The sequence below is a fragment of the Triturus cristatus genome, chromosome 7, assembly GCF_964204655.1.
Source record: "Triturus cristatus chromosome 7, aTriCri1.1, whole genome shotgun sequence".
In the NCBI taxonomy this organism is placed as follows: Eukaryota; Metazoa; Chordata; class Amphibia; order Caudata; family Salamandridae; genus Triturus; species Triturus cristatus.
Genome location: NC_140590.1, coordinates 1,148,531,901 through 1,148,550,473, shown reverse-complemented (window position 1 = coordinate 1,148,550,473; position 18,573 = coordinate 1,148,531,901). Strand labels below are relative to the sequence as shown.

The window sequence follows — 18,573 nt, the reverse complement described above, 5'->3', positions numbered from 1 at the left end:
TCATCCCAACCGTCCCTCGCTGAACTTAGCAGCATGGCTCCTGAGGTCCTCCAGTACAGCCACCTAAATCTCCATCAGGACTGTATGAACATTTTGAGGGAATCCAAAAGACCTTCCACGAGACATTCCTATTCTTTTAAATGAAAAAGGTTTTATTTGTGGTCTATATGTAATGATTTCCAGCCTACCAGGGGGCAACAGGAGGTAATTTTACCTTATCTCCTGCATTTCGCCAAATCAGGTCTAAAGTATACTTCCATTAAGGTACACTTGGTTGACATTACGGCTTACAGAAAGTCTCCAAATCAATCTTCTTTCTTCCAGCTCCAGGTGATTAAGGATTTCCTTCAGGGTTTAAAGAAAGTTTTTTCACCATCCGGCCTCCTTCTTCTCCTTGGGAGTTGAACCTGGTTCTTTCCAAACTGATGGGTCCCCCTTTTGCACCTATTCCAAAAGCGACCCTGCAGCACCTTACATGGAAAGCTGCTTTTTTGGTAGCTCGTAGAGTAGGCGAGATTCAGGTGCTCTCTTCCAAAGAACCGTACATGGTTTTTCATCAAACAGAGTAGTTTTAAGGACCCACCCCTCCTTCCTTCCGAAGCTGGTGTCTCGAATTTCCATGTCAACCAAACAATCTCTCTATCTTCTTTTTTCCCCAATCCATCTACGCCTGCAGAAAGGTCTCTCCATTCCCTAGACCGTAAGAGAGTTCTGAAATTCTACTTAGATAAATCCAAGACCATTAGAAAGTCTGATCAATTATTCCTAAACTATGGTGCCATCAGAACAGGTTTCCCAGCCTCCAATCGTTCTATTTGCAGATGGATAGTGTCTTGCATCAAGCTGGTTTATCAATTGGCAGATAAACTTCTTCTGGCAGGGACGAGGATCCGCTAGCACACAAATCTTGTCCTGGATGGACCCTGCAAGTGGACTCGTCCTCAATCCTGTTTGCCGCTGCTGGCCCACATTTCCGACATGATAGTTACCATGTCGGGTGGCCCCCATAACATTACGGGGGTGGTGCACACTCCCCAGCAGGACGGCTGCGTATTACATTCTGTTCCAAAGGTTGTCCACCTGGTGAGTAGCACTCAATCAGCAGCTTTATTTATGATGGGCAGGGACGAGGATCCGCTTGTAGAAGCCGCTCCGTAATGGAATTGCCTGACGCGTTTCGAAGCTCCATATGCTTCTCTTCAGAAGCTTGAACGGAGACGGTGTGTGCAAACGCTGAACCCACTTCGCCATTTCCATATTGCACACCCACCAATGGGAAGCTCAAATGAGAATGTGAATTGTGGGAAATATGGTTCGGATAGCACACAAATCTTGTCCTGTATGGACCCTGCAAGTGGACTCGTCCTCAATCCTGTTTGCCGCTGCTGGCCCACATTGCCGACATGATAGTTACCATGTCGGGTGACCCCCATAACATTACGGGGTGGTGCACACTCCGCAGCAGGACGGCCGCGCATTACTTTCTGTTCCAAAGGTTGTCCACCTGGTGAGTAGCAATCGATCAGCAGCATTATTTATGATAGGCAGGGACGAGGATCCGCTTGTAGAAGCCGCTCCGTAATGGAATTGCCTGACGCGTTTCGAAGCTCCATATGCTTCTCTTCAGAGGCTTGAACGGAGACGGTGTGTGCAAACGCTGAACCCACTTCACCATTTCCACATTGCACACCCACCAATGGGAAGCTCAAATGAGACTGTGCATTGTGGGAAATGTGGTTTGGATAGCACACAAATCTTGTCCTGTATGGACCCTGCAAGTGGACTCGTCCTCAATCCTGTTTGCCGCTGCTGGCCCACATTGCCGACATGATAGTTACCATGTCGGGTGACCCCCATAACATTACGGGGTGGTGCACACTCCGCAGCAGGACGGCCGCGCATTACTTTCTGTTCCAAAGGTTGTCCACCTGGTGAGTAGCACTCGATCAGCAGCTTTATTTATGAAAGACAGGGACGAGGAGCCGCTTGTAGAAGCCTCTCCGTAATGGAATTGCCTGACGCGTTTCGAAGCTCCATATGCTTCTCTTCAGAGGCTTGAACGGAGACGGTGTGTGCAAAAGCTGAACCCACTTCGCCATTTCCATATTGCACACCCACCAATGGGAAGCTCAAATGAGACTGTGCATTGTGGGAAATGTGGTTAGGATAGCACACAAATCTTGTCCTGTATGGACCCTGCAAGTGGACTCGTCCTCAATCCTGTTTGCCGCTGCTGGCCCACATTGCTGACATGATAGTTACCATGTCGGGTGGCCCCCATAACATTACGGGGTGGTGCACACTCCGCAGCAGGACGGCCGCGTATTACATTCTGTTCCAAAGGTTGTCCACCTGGTGAGTAGCACTCGATCAGCAGCTTTATTTATGATAGGTAGGGACGAGGATCCGCTTGTAGAAGCCGCTCCGTAATGGAATTGCCTGGCGCGTTTCGAAGCTCCATATGCTTCTCTTCAGAGGCTTGAACGGAGACAGTGTGTAAACGCTGAACCCACTTCGCCATTTCCATATTGCACACCCACCAATGGGAAGCTCAAATGAGACTGTGCATTGTGGGAAATGTGGTTCGGATAGCACACAAATCTTGTCCTGTATGGACCCTGCAAGTGGACTCGTCCTCAATCCTGTTTGCCGCTGCTGGTCCACATTGCCGACATGATGTGCTATCCGGACCATATTTCCCACAATGCACACTGTCATTCGAGCTTCCCATTGGTGGGTGTGCAATATGAAAATGGCGAAGTGGTTTGTAGACGTTCATAATATTCCCATTCTTTCTTTCCTCTATCCCTGTATTAACACAACGGCTCTTTTAAGAGCCACCTTACCTCACAATTTTTTGTTTTTAATCTCTCCTTTTTGAAAAAAAAATGTTGCCGTGCGCACACGGTACGCGTAGTCGCTGAATCGTTCGCGGAAATTTTCCGTTTACGCCGTGCGCGTACGCTACGCGCATTCCGCGATTTTTCGAAAAAAAATTACAATTAATTTTTGCCCTTGGGGGTCCTTCTGGGACCCCCTGACAAAGGCTAGGGGGTCAGGAACTGTCCACCCTGCCCCCTTTTCACGTTCTCCACCTTTGTTTTTCACCCCCTCAGACTGCGAGAGACAAAATGGCGGCCGACACTTCCTGGTTTCGACCGATTCGAATGTTTACTAAGATCTAACAACCAATCAGAATCGCGCTCGCGCACGACGGCGTGCGTGTACGGTAAGCTTACGGTACGCGCTCGGAGCGCGCCTATAGGTATATATATTGATTTAAATGCTATTTTCTCAGGAAATACTGAACAGATTTACACGAGACCTTCAAAAGGCACATCCCTGACCTGAGGGCTACCTCTCTGCCAAATTTCAAGTAATTATGTTCAGCCGTTCGGGCTGTAGCGCGGACTAAAGGTCCTATGGAAAAATGCATGGGGAAAACGCGTTTTGGGACCCCCCCTTTTTCTCAGCCCCCGCTTGACGAATCCCCCCAAGACTTTCGGGAAAGAGCGGAGCGCCCCACCTATTTTGAGAATTTCGCGAGGATTCGTCAATCGGCGCCAAAGTTATTCCAAATAGAATGTTGCGGATTTCCTATGGAAACACGGTCCTAACTATAACTATCTACTGGCGACCGCCAGTAGATAATATATATATATATATATATATATATAGCTAAGACATTAAAGACAACATAGAACAATAGTCTGAATAAATTGATATACCAACATTGAGCTCTAACATTACAATGGGATGTTTACAATATCGATTACCTTCTTCCGCTATAGCCTCACAGCATTTATGCTAGAAATTTGTACGAATTTTAATCCATCAATTTGCCTTGTTTCCGTATGTATTGTAGCCTAGATATGACTAAGAGTCTTTTTTCTATATTTATGTGGGGTGTCATGTGACACTTGGAGGTGGTATAAATTAAGTAAATGCAACGCATGTGATCAAGGCCGGTTTCTCCGGCTGAAACGCGTTATGGCTATCTGTGAATAAAAACATACTTACGCCAAGAAAAGTGGAGTTCGCGCCTTCTTCATCGCCATCAGGAAGTTGAGTAGGGGAATCTCGTTGGATATATATATATATATAGCTGTATATATATATTCTCTTATATAATTTTTATATATTTTCCGGGCTCCCCGCACATGGGCGGGAATATTAAAGTGCTTATGACTATGTTGAGGATACCCCTGGAAGAGAACTAGGATTACAGGTAAGTAACTTATTGTCATAACCCGGCGGAGATAGGCACACAGGGCATAGAAACAGCTTGTGTGAATGACCAGGGAAAGACTATGTGTCACAGGCGCCCTAGAGACAGAAACCAGACATTCCCATCAGGTACATAAACTCCGCCCACGCTACAACCGGGGCTTGTCACCTGAGTATGTACCTGCCTGCCATGGTTTCTGGAGTGCTCCTACTGCCGCCAAGCCGCCTTTGACGTCCCTGGATTTATCCCTTGATTCTCTGCCAAGTTTAAACTCCCGGAGTATCGAGGGAGATACAGGAGCGCAGTGCGAGTGCCAGACTCCAACCCCGGCTGCGGGATTACTAGAGCAACGTCCCTCGCGGGAAAAAGCCCCGCTGGAATAGGTGGCGTGTTGCTGCCTGCTGAGCATTACGACGCGGCAGCACTTGGCCTTCTGAGTCAGCGCGCAACGCGGAAGAGCGTGCCTTCGCCCCCGCCGGAGTGGAATCCTCGGCGCCTCAACTGGAGGTCGTTGTTGTGGCGGCATTTCCCCCACTCTGGGATATTCTGTAAAGGACACGCTTGCTGAAAGGAACCTCCATTACCTGTGGATTTATTTTAGAGTTCGGAACGAACTTTTGCACCACAAGCGCACTACTTCTCGCCTCCCTGAAAGGAAGGGAAGGGTGAGACAAGGCGCTTGAAAACATTTTGTTAAAGGCACGCCTGCTCCTTCGCCCCGACCTGAGTGAAAGGTTGTAGCAAAAGGGAGTAATTAACCTGGGGGATTAAGGATTACCCGTTCCATTGAAAAGCCGAGGCTTGTCCTGCCACGAACTCCCTGAAGTCAAAAGGAGGCGTCCAAACAGATAAGTGCCTCTACATCAATGGAGTGACAATGTCTAAGTTTTATTCCTCTTCCTGAATCATTGCCACTCTTCTGTTTTAAGTAGACGTGCAGCCGATTCCTAAGTAAGTACATACACATAAGGGGGAGGGAGAGGGAGTGTAAGACTTACTAGAAGAAAGTATTAATGAATGTGTTGTCTCACTTCCAGGGCACTCAGGGTGGCAGATAAGACGCGAGAGAGCCCTTCCCTCCGAAGATATCTCTGTCCAGAAGCCTCGCAGCTGCACTCCTGTTTCTTTAGCCTTTTTTTTTCTCCTTTTCCCCGATTAGGGATATGTCCGTGTAGTGTGCCTTTTCTACTTACTCATGGACATCTCTCCTTAGGGGAAGGGGTTAAACTTACGTCTTCATCGTTCCCGCTGTATCCGGCTGTCGGTACAGGCTTCAGCCTTCCTCTGTGTGACAGAGTGACAAGCCCACGGAAAAATACGGCCTGAACGATGGATACTACCACTGTCCTCACGTCCGTGCTAGAAACGTTAACTGCTCTCAGAATGGAGGTAGATTCCTTCAGGGTAGAGAATTTAGAGCTACGCAACGAAATGAATACCATGCGTAGGGAAGTGGCAGGGTTGTCCCGTCCGTGTTCTCCTGGTGCACGGGGGGGACAGTACATTAGGAATTGGACCTTGCCCCCCTCCCGCGTCCCATACTACCGGGGATGGGCAGGCCTCCCATACAGTGGGTGGGGGCATTGCGCCTTCCATCATTCAGGTCATTCAACCCGCACATCTACCCCTAGCCCCTCCCGAGAGATTCTTTGGGGATCCCAAGAAGTTCGGCATCTTTTAGGACAATGTAAACTGCACTTTATGTGTAAGCAGGCAGTCTTTTCCACGGATCAGGCAAAAACCGCCTTTGTTATGTCCTACCTTGGGGGGAATGCAGCTAGCTGGTCCCTTCCTCTCATAGAAAGAAATGACCCAGCCGTGCGTGATTTTGATACGTTTTGTGACGAAATGCGTAAGTTGTTTGATCGGAAGGCCCACCTATTCTCCCTTGATAGAGAGCTACTCACTCTAAAACAGGGCAATCAGGATCTCTTGTCCTACATTACCACCTTCAACAGACTCATAGCCGAAACAGATTGGCCTATGGATAAAAGAACCTCACTCTATTGTCAGGGACTGAGAAGCGAGTTGAAGGAGGTTTTAGCTCAGGTGGTGCATATGCCCACCTCTTGTGACGAACTCATAGATCTTACTGTGCAGTTAGATCACAGAATTCAAGAAAGAAAGGGGGACAAACAACGTACCGAGACTTGTTATCCCGCATCACGGCCAAGAACCGTGACAGAAGCACCCCCTCCTATAACAGACGGAACCGAACCTATGCAGGTTAGCGGTATAAGAGGACCACTTAACCAAGAGGAGAGAGAGCGTAGGAGAAAACAGCGCTTATGCATGTACTGTGGAAAGTCAGGACACTTCATTAAAGAGTGCAAGGCGAAAACCAAGACTCCCTACAAAGAAACCCAGAGAGCATCCGTGGTGGAGGGTCGGCATGAGGAGTCAGAAAACTAAATCGCCCAAACAAGTCCCAGACCCCTTGTTTGAGGCCGCAACCGCCAGAGGTCTGTCCGGCAGTGGCCAATACCGTCCAAAACACAGTAGCTCACATGAACGTGTGCGTGACGCTAGACATACCTGGGGCCGGCTAGTGGTAGTCCACGCCCTATTGGACTCCCGCAACCACCTGAATAGATGACATCTTAGTGTATTCCAGAACCATAGAAGACCACATCCAACATGTAACAGCTGTACTAGAACGGCTGCAGCAATACGCCTTGTACGCAAAACTGGAAAAGTGCTTTTTTCATACCCATGAGGTAGAGTTTCTGGGGTATGTGATAGGCCCTAACGGATTATGTATGGACCAAAAGAAGACACAAGCCATCAGGGAATGGGAATCTCCTGCTTGTGTAAAATCGCTACAGAAGTTCCTTGGGTTTGCGAACTTCTATCGAAGATTCATAAAGGATTTTTCACGAATCATTCAACCCCTAACGCTGCTGCTTCGGAAAGGAACGCCTTTCAAATGGACGGCTTTGACTGAAGAGGCCTTTCAGGCGTTGAAACGCTTATTTACCCAAGCTCCCGTCTTGAGACACCCAGACGCATCCCAACCTTACATATTGGAGACAGACGCATCCTACTATGCTCTAGGAGGTATCCGTTCCCAAAGACACCCGGAAACGGGTCAAGTACACCCGGTCGCCTATTTTTCCAAGAAAATGTCCAGTTCTGAAGTGAATTATAGCATCATGGATAAAGAACTCTCAGCTATAAAGCGAGCATGCGAGGAGTGGAGACACCATCTACTGGGGGCCAGGCACAACGTGGAGGTCTATACGGATCATAGAAACCTACTGTTCTTAAAGAGTGCCAGAGCCCTGACACCGAGACAACTACGATGGTCTTTGTTCTTTGCGGACTTTGATTTCGTAATCCGATACAGACCTGGTCCAAGGAATGGAAAAGCGGATGCTCTATCCAGACCCATGACGGCCCCGGTGGAAGAGAGTGGCAGAACGGAGGAGCCACCCCTCATCCTACAGACAGCCGCCTTTCCGGTGGATACTAAGGCAGCAAGTGCCTCCCATGAATTTCTACAGGAAGTACGAAAACAAACCACCACCTTCGACAAGCAAGCATGGGTGCGAGAAGAAGTCAGGCGGAGGTCATCAACAGAAGGCTTGTTGTTTAAGGATGGTAAGCTATACGTTCCCGACGGCCCGTTGCAACGCCAAGCGATCTGTTGGATCCATGATTCCACCTTGGGAGGGCACATGGGAATCCAGAAAACTATACAGACACTAAACCGGTATTTCTGGTGGGAGACGCTCAGTAAAGATGTTGGCAAATACGTTTCCGAGTGCTCCATATGCATCCAAGCAAAAGCGCAACACCAGCGACCCAGTGGCCTCCTCAGACCCATACCCACACCACCGGCGCCTTGGCACACGGTCTCAATGGACTTTATTGTGGCGATGCCTCCTAGCTTAGGTTCTAATACCATCCTGGTGGTTGTGGATCACCTAACCAAAATGGGTCATTTCATCGCACTCAACAAACTCCCTACGTCAGCAGAATTAGCCACCACCTTTTTACAACACATCGTCAAGTTACATGGAATACCCGCTGTGATCATCACAGACCGAGAAATCCAATTCACCTCCAAGTTCTGGAAGGCGCTCTGCGAGAGTATGAAAATCGATGCCCGTTTATCTTCCAGTTACCATCCGCAAACGGATGGCAAAACAGAAAGACTTAACCAGTCCCTAGAGCAGTACTTGAGATGTTTTACATTGTCCCAGGTGGGAGAATGGAGTCAACTCTTATGGACTGCTGAATTCGCCTACAATAATGCTACCCATACCTCCTTGGGGTGTTCTCACTTCCGCTGTCTTCTTGGATGTCATCCCAATATATTGCCCTTTGAACATCCTGCACCCTCCTCTCTCCCGTCCATACAAGAACACCATGCACATCTCAAAACCGTCCTAGACACCGCGAAGGCCCAATTATCAGACGCACAAAACAAGAACAAGAAACAAGCAGACTCAAAGAGAACACCTGAGCCCGTATATGCCGTAGGTGACAAAATATGGCTCAGCACCAGATATCTTAAACTTAAAGGTAACACCAGGTTACAGCCCAAGTTTATTGGACCCTATTCCATAGAAAAGGTCATAAATCCCGTAGCCATAAAACTCACCCTTCCCCTTCTTGGAAAATCCATCCTGTATTCCATGTCTCTCTCCTGAAACCATGTCTCCAGGGCACACGTCTACCGGTTAGACCCCTAGCAATTGACATCGCTGGGGAGGAAGAGTATGAGGTACAGGGAATACTGGATTCCAAATACGTTAGGGGGCGAGTGCATTACCTTATTGAGTGGAAGGGATATGGCCCCGAAGAGCGATCATGGGAACCCAAGACCAATTTACACTGCCCCAATCTCTTAAGGAGATTTCACTTCCGATTCCCCACCAAGCCTGGAGGACCGCCGAGACGGCGGGCATTGCGAGGGGGTTCTGTCATAACCCGGCGGAGATAGGCACACAGGGCATACAAAACAGCTTGTGTGAATGACTAGGGAAAGACTACATGTCCCAGGCGCCCTAGAGACAGAAACCGGACATTCCCTTCAGGTACATATACTCCGCCCACGCTACAACCGGGGCTTGTCACCTGAGTACGTACCTGCCTGCCATGGTTGCTGGAGTGCTCCTACTGCCGCCAAGCCGCCTTTGACATCCCTGGATTTATCCCTTGCTTCTCTGCCAAGTTTAAACTCCCGGAGTATCGAGGGAGATACAGGAGCGCAGTGCGAGTGCCAGACTCCAACCCCGGCTGCGGGGTTACTGGAGCAACGTCCCTCGCGGGAAAAAGCCCCGCTGGAATAGGTGGCCGTGTTGCTGCCTGCTGAGCATTACGACGTGGCAGCACTTGGCCTTCTGAGTCAGCGTGCAACGCGGAAGAGCGCGCCTTCGCCCCCGCCGGAGTGGAATCCTCGGCGCCTCAACTGGAGTTCGTTGTTGTGGCGGCGTATCCCCCACTCTGGGATATTCCGTAAAGGACACGCTTGCTGAAAGGAACCTCCATTACCTGTGGATTTATTTTCGAGTTCGACACAAACTTTTACACCACAAGCGCACTACTTCTCGCCTCCCTGAAAGGAAGGGAAGGGTGAGACAAGGCGCTTGAAAACATTTTGTTAAAGGAACGCCTGCTCCTTCGCCCCGACCTGAGTGAAACGTTGTGGCAAAAGGGAGTAATTAACCTGGGGGATTAAGGATGACCCGTTCCATTGAAAAGCCGAGGCTTGTCCTACCACGAACTCCCTGAAGTCAAAGGGAGGCGTCCAAACAGATAAGTGCCTCTACATCAATGGAGTGACAATGTCTAAGTTTTATTCCTCTTCCTGAATCATTGCCACTGTTCTGTTTTAAGTAGACGTGCAGCTGATTCCTAAGTAAGTACATACACATAAAGGGGGAGGGGGAGTGTAAGACTTACTAGAAGAAAGTATTAATGAATGTGTTGTCTCACTTCCAGGGCACTCAGGGTGGCAGATAAGACGCGAGAGAGCCATTCCCTCCGAAGATATCCCTGTCCTGAAGCCTCGCAGCTGCACTCCTGTTTCTTTATCCCTTTTTTTTTTTCCTTTTCCCCGATTAGGGATATGTCCGTGTAGTGTGCCTTTTCTACTTACTCATGGACATCTCTCCTTAGGGGAAGGGGATAAACTTACGTCTTCATCGTTCCCGCTGTATCCGGCTGTCGGTACAGGCTTCAGCCTTCCTCTGTGTGACACTTATCCTTACATGGTTTAGGTGCTGCCTGTAATGGTAATAATTCCTTTAGTCTTTTTGGGTATCTCGATTACATATTGATCACCTTAATTCTCTTCCGTTTCGCATGTTATCTACTTTTTAATTTCCTTTATTAGAATATTATGCTACCATACTCCCGGACAATCTGTTAAAGTGCTATTGTACAAAAGTGCTTAAGATCAAGTGCTATGTTACTATTCAAATTCCCCTTGGGCTATGAATTACTATTCGATCGGTGGTCGTATATAAATTGATGAAAGTTCTTCTCTGTGTTTATCAATATCTACTGTGGGCATTATTGACGATTGCCTGATTAAGTCCATTTTGTCTTGTACTTGTTCATATACATACAAGTACACTGCTCACCCTGCACTCATGTAACACTTCACTCACCTGGCACTCTCACTGCTCACTTTGCAATCTCACTCAAACAAGCACATCACTCACCATGCAGTCATTCCTCACACCTTACACTTTCACCTGCACCCACTCATATGTCACACCACTCACTCACTAGTCACTCCCCTCACCCTACTCTCACAGTCACATTGATCACTGTGCACTCACATAGGCACTCCTGTCACTCATACAGCTCACCCTTCCCTCATATCTTCATGCACATCTTCACTCACATGGTCACAGCACTCACACCACAAAAACAAGGACTCCTCTCACCCTGTACTTCCTCCTCTCATCCTGCCCTCACACGGACAAACCTCTCAGGCTGCGTTCATACAGTCACTCTGTTCATCCTGACTGCCACAGGGACAGTAGTCTGCTGGAACTCATACGGACACACCACTCACTCTATACTATCTCCTCTCACCATGCACTCTTCACTCTTGCCGCTCATCCTGCACCACACATAGACACATACCACTTACCCTGCATGTACACCGCTCAAACCACCCTGCACTCACTCCTCTCACTCTGCATGCACTCCCCTCACCCGACCCTCACATGGGCCCTCATCTCACATTGCATACATGCAGCAGCTCTCCTGACACATCAGCACATTTTTCACCCGACACTCGAACCACTCACGCTGCACTCACACACTATTCACCATCACCCAGCACATACATGAGCACACCTCTTACTCTGCACATATAAAAATTACACAACTCTCATGAATAAACACATATTTTTACAAAAGCACCCACAAAATATCTGCTCTTTCCATGGTACTAGAAGCCTACTTAAATGCATCTTCAACAGTGGGGCTGGTGCAAAAGGGAAGAGTGGACTGAGAATGTGGGATGGCACAAGGAGGGAGACTAGGGCTGAGGCTTTGGGGTAAGGAGCTGGATTAAGGACCGTGTGACACCCATCAGCCATTCCTGGCTTTCCATTCACCACAATGCTTTATTCTGGAACACATGTTTTTTTTTAACATTGTAAGTTGGATCTCAAAAATGCAAAGTGTTACTGGTGAAATCCATGGTTGCAGAAGAAGTCAAGCATTTCATAAGATCAGTTGGATGCTGTGATATTACATGTTATAACATGGATTTGTTTGTTTCCAATACTGTAACTGCTTGATCCACACGTCAAACCAAATATAAGCCCCGTTCAGCTATTTTAAGGAAGTGCACTTTTCATTCACATCATACTTGTAACAAACATTGACATGGCAATATATTATTATTTTTTAATAGCGTATAGAGAATATGTTTTTATTAAGGTTCGCTAAAATGCAAGGCAGGTATAGCAGAAGCAACAGAGCAAACTTTTCTAACACAATAAAAGTAGATTGACTAATGGAAGTATGAGTGGCAGTGTGTCTGTGTGTGAGTGTGATAGAGTATAAAGGTACAGAAGAGTGCCAGAGGTATAGTGAGAATGTGTTTGTGAGAGAATGTGTGCAAGTGTATGTGTTATGCATGCCAGTGTGCTGCTGGTATGGCATACTGGAGGTTATTCTTGCCTTATGGACAAGGGAGCTAATAGCATATGGATGGGAGGTGTTAACTGTAGTAAACTGCAGGCCCTGACATGCTTCTATGAAGACACCATCATTGGCTGTGGGTACTCGAACTGTCTAACTGAGAATGCTGATAACCCAGCCATACCCAGCGACAGGGACACAGAACCCACACCACCACACTTGGCTGAAGGCCGTGACATGATGCACTTAATTCTAAGCATATAGGGTGGATCCATAGCAAAATGTTGGAACTGATATTTGAGGTAACTTTTGTCATAAGATTTCCAGTACTCATTTTATAGGGGGTGTCAATGGCAAAATGCTGCCCCTTGTATACCACAGGGAATATTCAGAGATACCCATGACTGTGGCTGAAGTATCCATGGTAAATTTCTTCTGGCACTGTCATAGTGAATGCACTCCTTTGCATAAGGGGCTCCACCATGAAAAGATGATGACCTTGGTATAGTGGAAGTCATTTCTGACTTAAGACATTTGAAAAAATTGAGATCTACTGTTAGGAAAGGCCAGACTTCCTGGTGCACCATGAAAATACTGGAATATATCATGAATTTCCTATAAGGGTCTGAGGCATTTCAGAAATTTGATCCAAAAATGTTTCAAAAATTCTCAGGAGAGACATCTACTCTCCCTTAAACCATCTACAGGGGCTGCATTGATGTGTGAAAAATGATAAATGTGTATATATATAGAGCTGTATATATATGTTTTCATTAATATTTTTTATTACTTCCGGGGTCCCCGCGCATGGGTGGGAATATTCAGTGCTTATGACTTTGGTGAGGATACCCCTGAAAGAGAACTAGGATTGCAGGTAAGTAACTTATCCTTATTTTGCTTGCTGAAATTTGGGGGAAGTATCACCCCCTCTCTCCCCCACCCCCTCCACCACCACTCAAATTGATCTTTTCCTATTATAATGGTTATGAGGTTAACTCTGACACCATTTCTGGAAATGCTTGTCATGCCCTATTGCTGGGAGCAAGACTGGTTTTGGGCAGTGCGTCCGGTGCGGCTGCACCTCTCATTGACTTTGGTGGGGGGCACTGTGCTTACAAATAATTTTTGATTTAACATGAACTTCCTTGTGCATCAGATAGCTTTCAGGCAAGAAAACAAATGTCAAGATAACTCTGGTGATTAATGTTCCTACTAGTGAGAGTTTGGAATTTCGTCTAGTTGCAGTTTTGGCTCATCGTAAAGTAGCGCTTGGTTAATGTGCCTGCTGTAAAGAACGCATAACATGCAGATCACAGAACTGAGTGTGAGTGAACTATGAGTAGCACTATAAAAAAATGAAATGTACCTCAGAGAGAGGCTACGGAGAGATGAGGTGGAATGTTGGGGAGTGGTAATGAGGGAGTTCTTGGAGAAGGAGATTATTGGGGAGGAGAGCGCCAAAAAAGGCTGTTGTAACGGCCGCTACCAGTGCTCGAACCGGCCCTGGCTGGGAGTCTCAACTCTCCACCAAAGTTAGGGTCTAGTTGCGCACCTGACCTTGTAGATCTGGTCTTAAGTTCTCATACTTCCGATGCTTTCAGGAAGTGGTAGTGTGCACATTTAGGAAGCAATCTTTAGCGCCCAGATCTGCCTGTTCCTACCGGCATAGGCAGCGCTTTGCAGGAGGAGGAGCTAGTCTTTTTGAGCCTGATTTAGAGTTTGGTGTGGAGGATACACTGTCACTCACGTGATAGATATCCCTTTTGGCATATTACAAGTGCATTATAGCCTGCGGCACGTGTGAAAAGGCAGGTGGAATATCTGTCCCGTTTGTTGAGGGGCGACTCAGCCACCAAACCCTAAATCAGGCCCTTACTGCTGAGATGTTCCTTTACTGCAACAAAAAGCGGTGGGTGCCTAGATTTGTGTATTCCTGCGGTCGAATGAAGGGAGGAGGTCACCTCTAGCGCTCAGAATTCACTACCCCTGCAAGGATGCCCGGTGTGTACCTGTCACAAATCCCTGCAGTCACGGGCAGTGTGTACATGCAGTGATGCCAGACTCTGGTACCCAGTGTTTCCTGTCTCTCTAGGCATATCCAGGGTGTTCGCCTTTGGATGCTTTTCTTTAGCCTGCTAACACATTGTTTTTTTCGTCCTCAGAAACGGTTGTGCAGCAAGTCCTTCCGATGATTCACACTGAGCATGTCACTGAGGCAGATGATGAAGGCGAGCATGGCACCACTGAAGAACACGAGAGCAGCTTGCGCCAGCCTCCCACTGTGACCAAGTCGCTGCCTACCCAAGAAGCGCTACTCGGCATGAACCATCTCACTGCCAGCTCTCTGCAAAGCCAGCCTGAACATCCAGGAAACATAAGGCATGGGTCACCCTTCAGCGCCATCAAGAAGCACTCGAAAGCCAAGAGGGAGGACAGGACTCCGGACACCCCCACTGCCTCAGGACCAAGGAACCTCTCCCTGCCTCCCCTGTCTCACACCCTTCCCCCGCCGCAGTCCCAAGAGCGGGCAGAGACCATGAAAGCCCACCAAGTGCGCTACAACCAGCGTCCAGAGAATCGTCTGCTTAGCGAAGCTACGCCCCCCAGCGGCGAACTCACTCTCCTGCAGCGCTTGTGCTCTCGGGTCCGTGCTTTCTTCCGCGTCATCACCTGCTGTGTTTCTAGAGCAGAGGAGAGTAAGGACCCGCCCAGTATGTTAATACAGCACGTCTAGCAGCCGGCCAGTCCTCCTTGCTCGATGTGAACTGGGTGGGTGTTTGGGGCAGATCTAGGGGTACTTTTCTTACACATGCACTCTTTTGGTCAAGTAAAGGAGGTTAAACTGTGCCACGGCTTTCTTGAACTAACTGTTCCCTTAGCCTGTCTTGCCTGCTTCAAAGGTTCTAAGGATACATGAAGCACTTGTAGCCATTAGTTCTCCATCATGGGAATGGATGGTCATAGGATCCCAACGCATCATCTCCAACTCCGCCAACGCATGTGTTCTCGAAACACGTTTTTTTGGTGGAGAATAAACTCTTTTTTTATGATAAAAAAAATAAACATCCTACTTGGCTTCAATCAAACTTCGGAAAATATATAAGAATTTAAAAGAACAAAGCGGAGGGTTGAACTTCTTAAGAAACCCCATTTTAAAGAAAAACAAATAGAAACAAGCAGGGCTTTAAGTAGGATAAAAAAACGGGGTCTCTCAGAGGGGCGCGGCCAATGTAATTAAGAGCATGGCTTAAAAATACGTAAGCTAAAAATCTGTGCTCAGGATAGTGGGCCGCCCGAATGGTATGTTGCTGTTTCTTTCATTGCATTCAGATACATCATACCTGCAACAAGTCAGGACTATTGGCTTTGTCAATCAATGGTCGTTAGTTGCATAAGATAAATAAGCAGCAACTATGGCTTGCATATAATATTGAAAAAGCTTCCCCTTAAAGCCCTGGTGACACCACAACAATGTTGCTGCTCCTGAATTTTAAAAAGAGAAGGGAACTCCAGAGAGAAAATGACTGTTTAAAGGATTTCCCTTCTCCTACAACGCTCACCTGGCATGACGTCATGCCGTAACTTCTCCACTAGGTAGAAGTGTGCAGTGTGAGCACGCACATATGGATGTGCCTGCTGCCACAGCAGTCCGGAAAAAAAAGGCCTGTGCCAAGGCACAAAACAGAGCCCGCTATAGACCCGTTTCGAGGCCCCCTTTAAAAAACTGACGGTGCTCAGCACCGGCACACTTATTTATTTATTTATTTAATGCGTTTTTATATAGCGCGGACTTTACCCGAAGGTGTCAGAGCGCTTCACAATAGCAGCAGTAATGATGCATAAGGAGCAAAAATACAAGTGAGCATGTTACAAAATCAAACGGTACGTTACATGAGGCAATTGTGACAATTGTGCAAGTATCAAGGGCAAATAAAATACAAGAGGTAGCAAACGATACGTTACAAACGGAAAAAGTGATGTGTGCAGGTTACAAGAGCATACAAAGTACACCTAGAGGTAAAAAGTAAAAAAAAAAAAAAAAATTGCAATAAATGTCCACACTCAGAACACTAAAACAGAAGTTACGTTACATGAGGCAGTGGTGGCCATAGTGCATGTATCAAAAGCAAACAAGATACAAGAGGTAGCATATGATACGTTACAAAAGGAGAAAGTGACATGTGTGCATGTTACAAATGCGATCAAAATACAAGTAAAAGTATAATACTGCAATATATGGCAGACACTCAAAACACAAAACACACTGGGAAGGCACTTCTATAGGCATGGAGAACAGAATTTCCTATAATGGAAGGACTTCCTTCAGAAAATATAGGGCGTGAATTAAATTTGGAAGTGTCTTTGAAGGAGGAGAGATTTGAGGTCAGTTTTGAAGGCCTGGGAAGAGGTGGTGGTCCGGAGCTGAGGCGGAAGCGAGTTCCAAATTCTCACCGCGTTGCCTGAAAAGGATTGGGCCATCGATCTTTCCTTCTTGAAAGTGGGAGGTTCAAGCAATACATTTTCTGCATTCCGTGATGGTCTGAAGCCACCAGAGAGTTTCAGTTTATTCGCCAGGTAGCGAGGGGAGGATGAGTGCAAGGCTTTGTGGGTGATACAGGCAGTCTTGTAGATAGATCTTGCCTCTATGGGAAGCCAACGGAGGGTGGATAAAATGGGTGTGATGTGGTCGCTTCTTTTGGCCCCATGTATGAAGCGAGCTGCTGAATGGAGAACAGACTTCAGGGGGGACAGGTGGGACTTGGGGAGGCCAGTAAGAAGAGAATTGCAGTAGTCCAATCTGGAGAGAACCAGCGAAACAAGTAAGCTGCTAACCCTAAAGTGAGCCACAGTGCATTGTCACTCAAGGGCAACCAGGAATCACCCTGGAGCCCGCAATGAACTACACTTGAAGTAATACCTCAGTGTTTTTCCATTCATGAGAGCAAGAATCTCTAACCACTGCACACTCCCCGTTCTGCATTTTTTAACTTCAAAGAATTCACCCTGTACGGTTTTTGACTCACCATTCACCTTCTAAAACATCCATGCCTTTAAAATTGTTTTCCCCAGAGTTAATTTTTTTCTCCTCCACTGTTTCTTTTTCTTAATCTTATGTCTGCATTTTGTGATAAGTACGCTTACGTGGTGCTTACGTGTTCAGTAAACAGTCACATAGTTTGTGTTTTCTATTTCTAAATAGTCATACTGCGGGAGGTTGTTTATTTGCAAAAACATAATGTTCAGGAGGAGTAATCAGGTATAAGGTCTAACTACCTGGAGGCAAATCCTCCTAAGAAAGCGAGCTGGTGGCATGTCAATTCAGTAAAATACCCAGAATAAAGAAATAGGGTTAGAAGTAGGAACTGTTACTTCTTCATGGGATCTGGGATATTGTAGAAGCAGGGAATCGGGTGAATATGTCCATAGTTAACAAAGAGCTCGTTGGTTCTTTTAACCTACCATAACTTTTTAGGAAAACACCTTAACAATCTTTAGGTGTATATTTTTATGTTATGTTGGTATTTATAGTGAGTCTTTTGCACCTCAGTCTATTGACTTTCCACATGCATTCCGTAGTTACTATTGCAGAGAGGAGTCTGGACCCGCATGGGATTTTATGATATAGGTATTTATGATATAGGTCTGATCATATTCTTGGTTGGGTGGCTATGTTATTGACAGAGCAGTGGGTGTGCTATATTTATGGTTAAGGATTTAGGCCGTAGAGCTATGACAATTACGTCTGCAGTGTGTGTGTTTTTGGTGTGCTGGGTACTGTTGGGTACAGGGAAAGCCAACTATACAGTGCATCGAGTCATGCTCAGTAGCTAGTGCGTCTTGTGACATCCAGCCATTTGTTCTGTGCGATGAATGCGATGTGTCTTAGCCATGGCTTTCTGCTTAAAGTTAGTGTGTCTTTTTTTTTCTCAGGGGACATTGCTGTTGTGAGCCTTGTGACAACCAGTCATTTTATATACCTTTGCTTTGTGGGATGAATGTGAAGTGTCTTAGTCATTGTGTTCTGCTCAATGGTAGTGTGTATTTTTTCTCAGAGGTCACTGCGGTTGTGAGCTACAGGACAGCCAATTTTAGGTATACAGGGGCTGTGCTAGACCTATGTGTTCTTCAGGGTGTTAGTGTGCCCTGTGGGAGCACAGTATAAACATTATTACGTTACTTATTTGAGATCGCTTCCTTTAAGTCACAATAAGCACTGGATGAAAAGTATG

At 46.8% G+C, this 18,573-nt stretch overlaps 1 protein-coding gene across 1 annotated transcript in view; it reads left to right on the top strand.

Annotated features, from left to right (window-relative positions):
* LOC146811289 (uncharacterized) overlaps positions 1-16,362 on the top strand; it is a 253,471-nt gene extending 237,109 nt beyond the window's left edge. Inside the window, exon 5 of the mRNA XM_085614503.1 lies at positions 14,506-16,362. Coding sequence (XP_085470629.1) covers positions 14,506-15,077 — 572 coding nt within the window. The 3' untranslated portion in view covers positions 15,078-16,362. The remainder of the gene's footprint in view (positions 1-14,505) is intronic.
* The last annotated feature ends 2,211 nt before the right edge of the window (positions 16,363-18,573 follow it).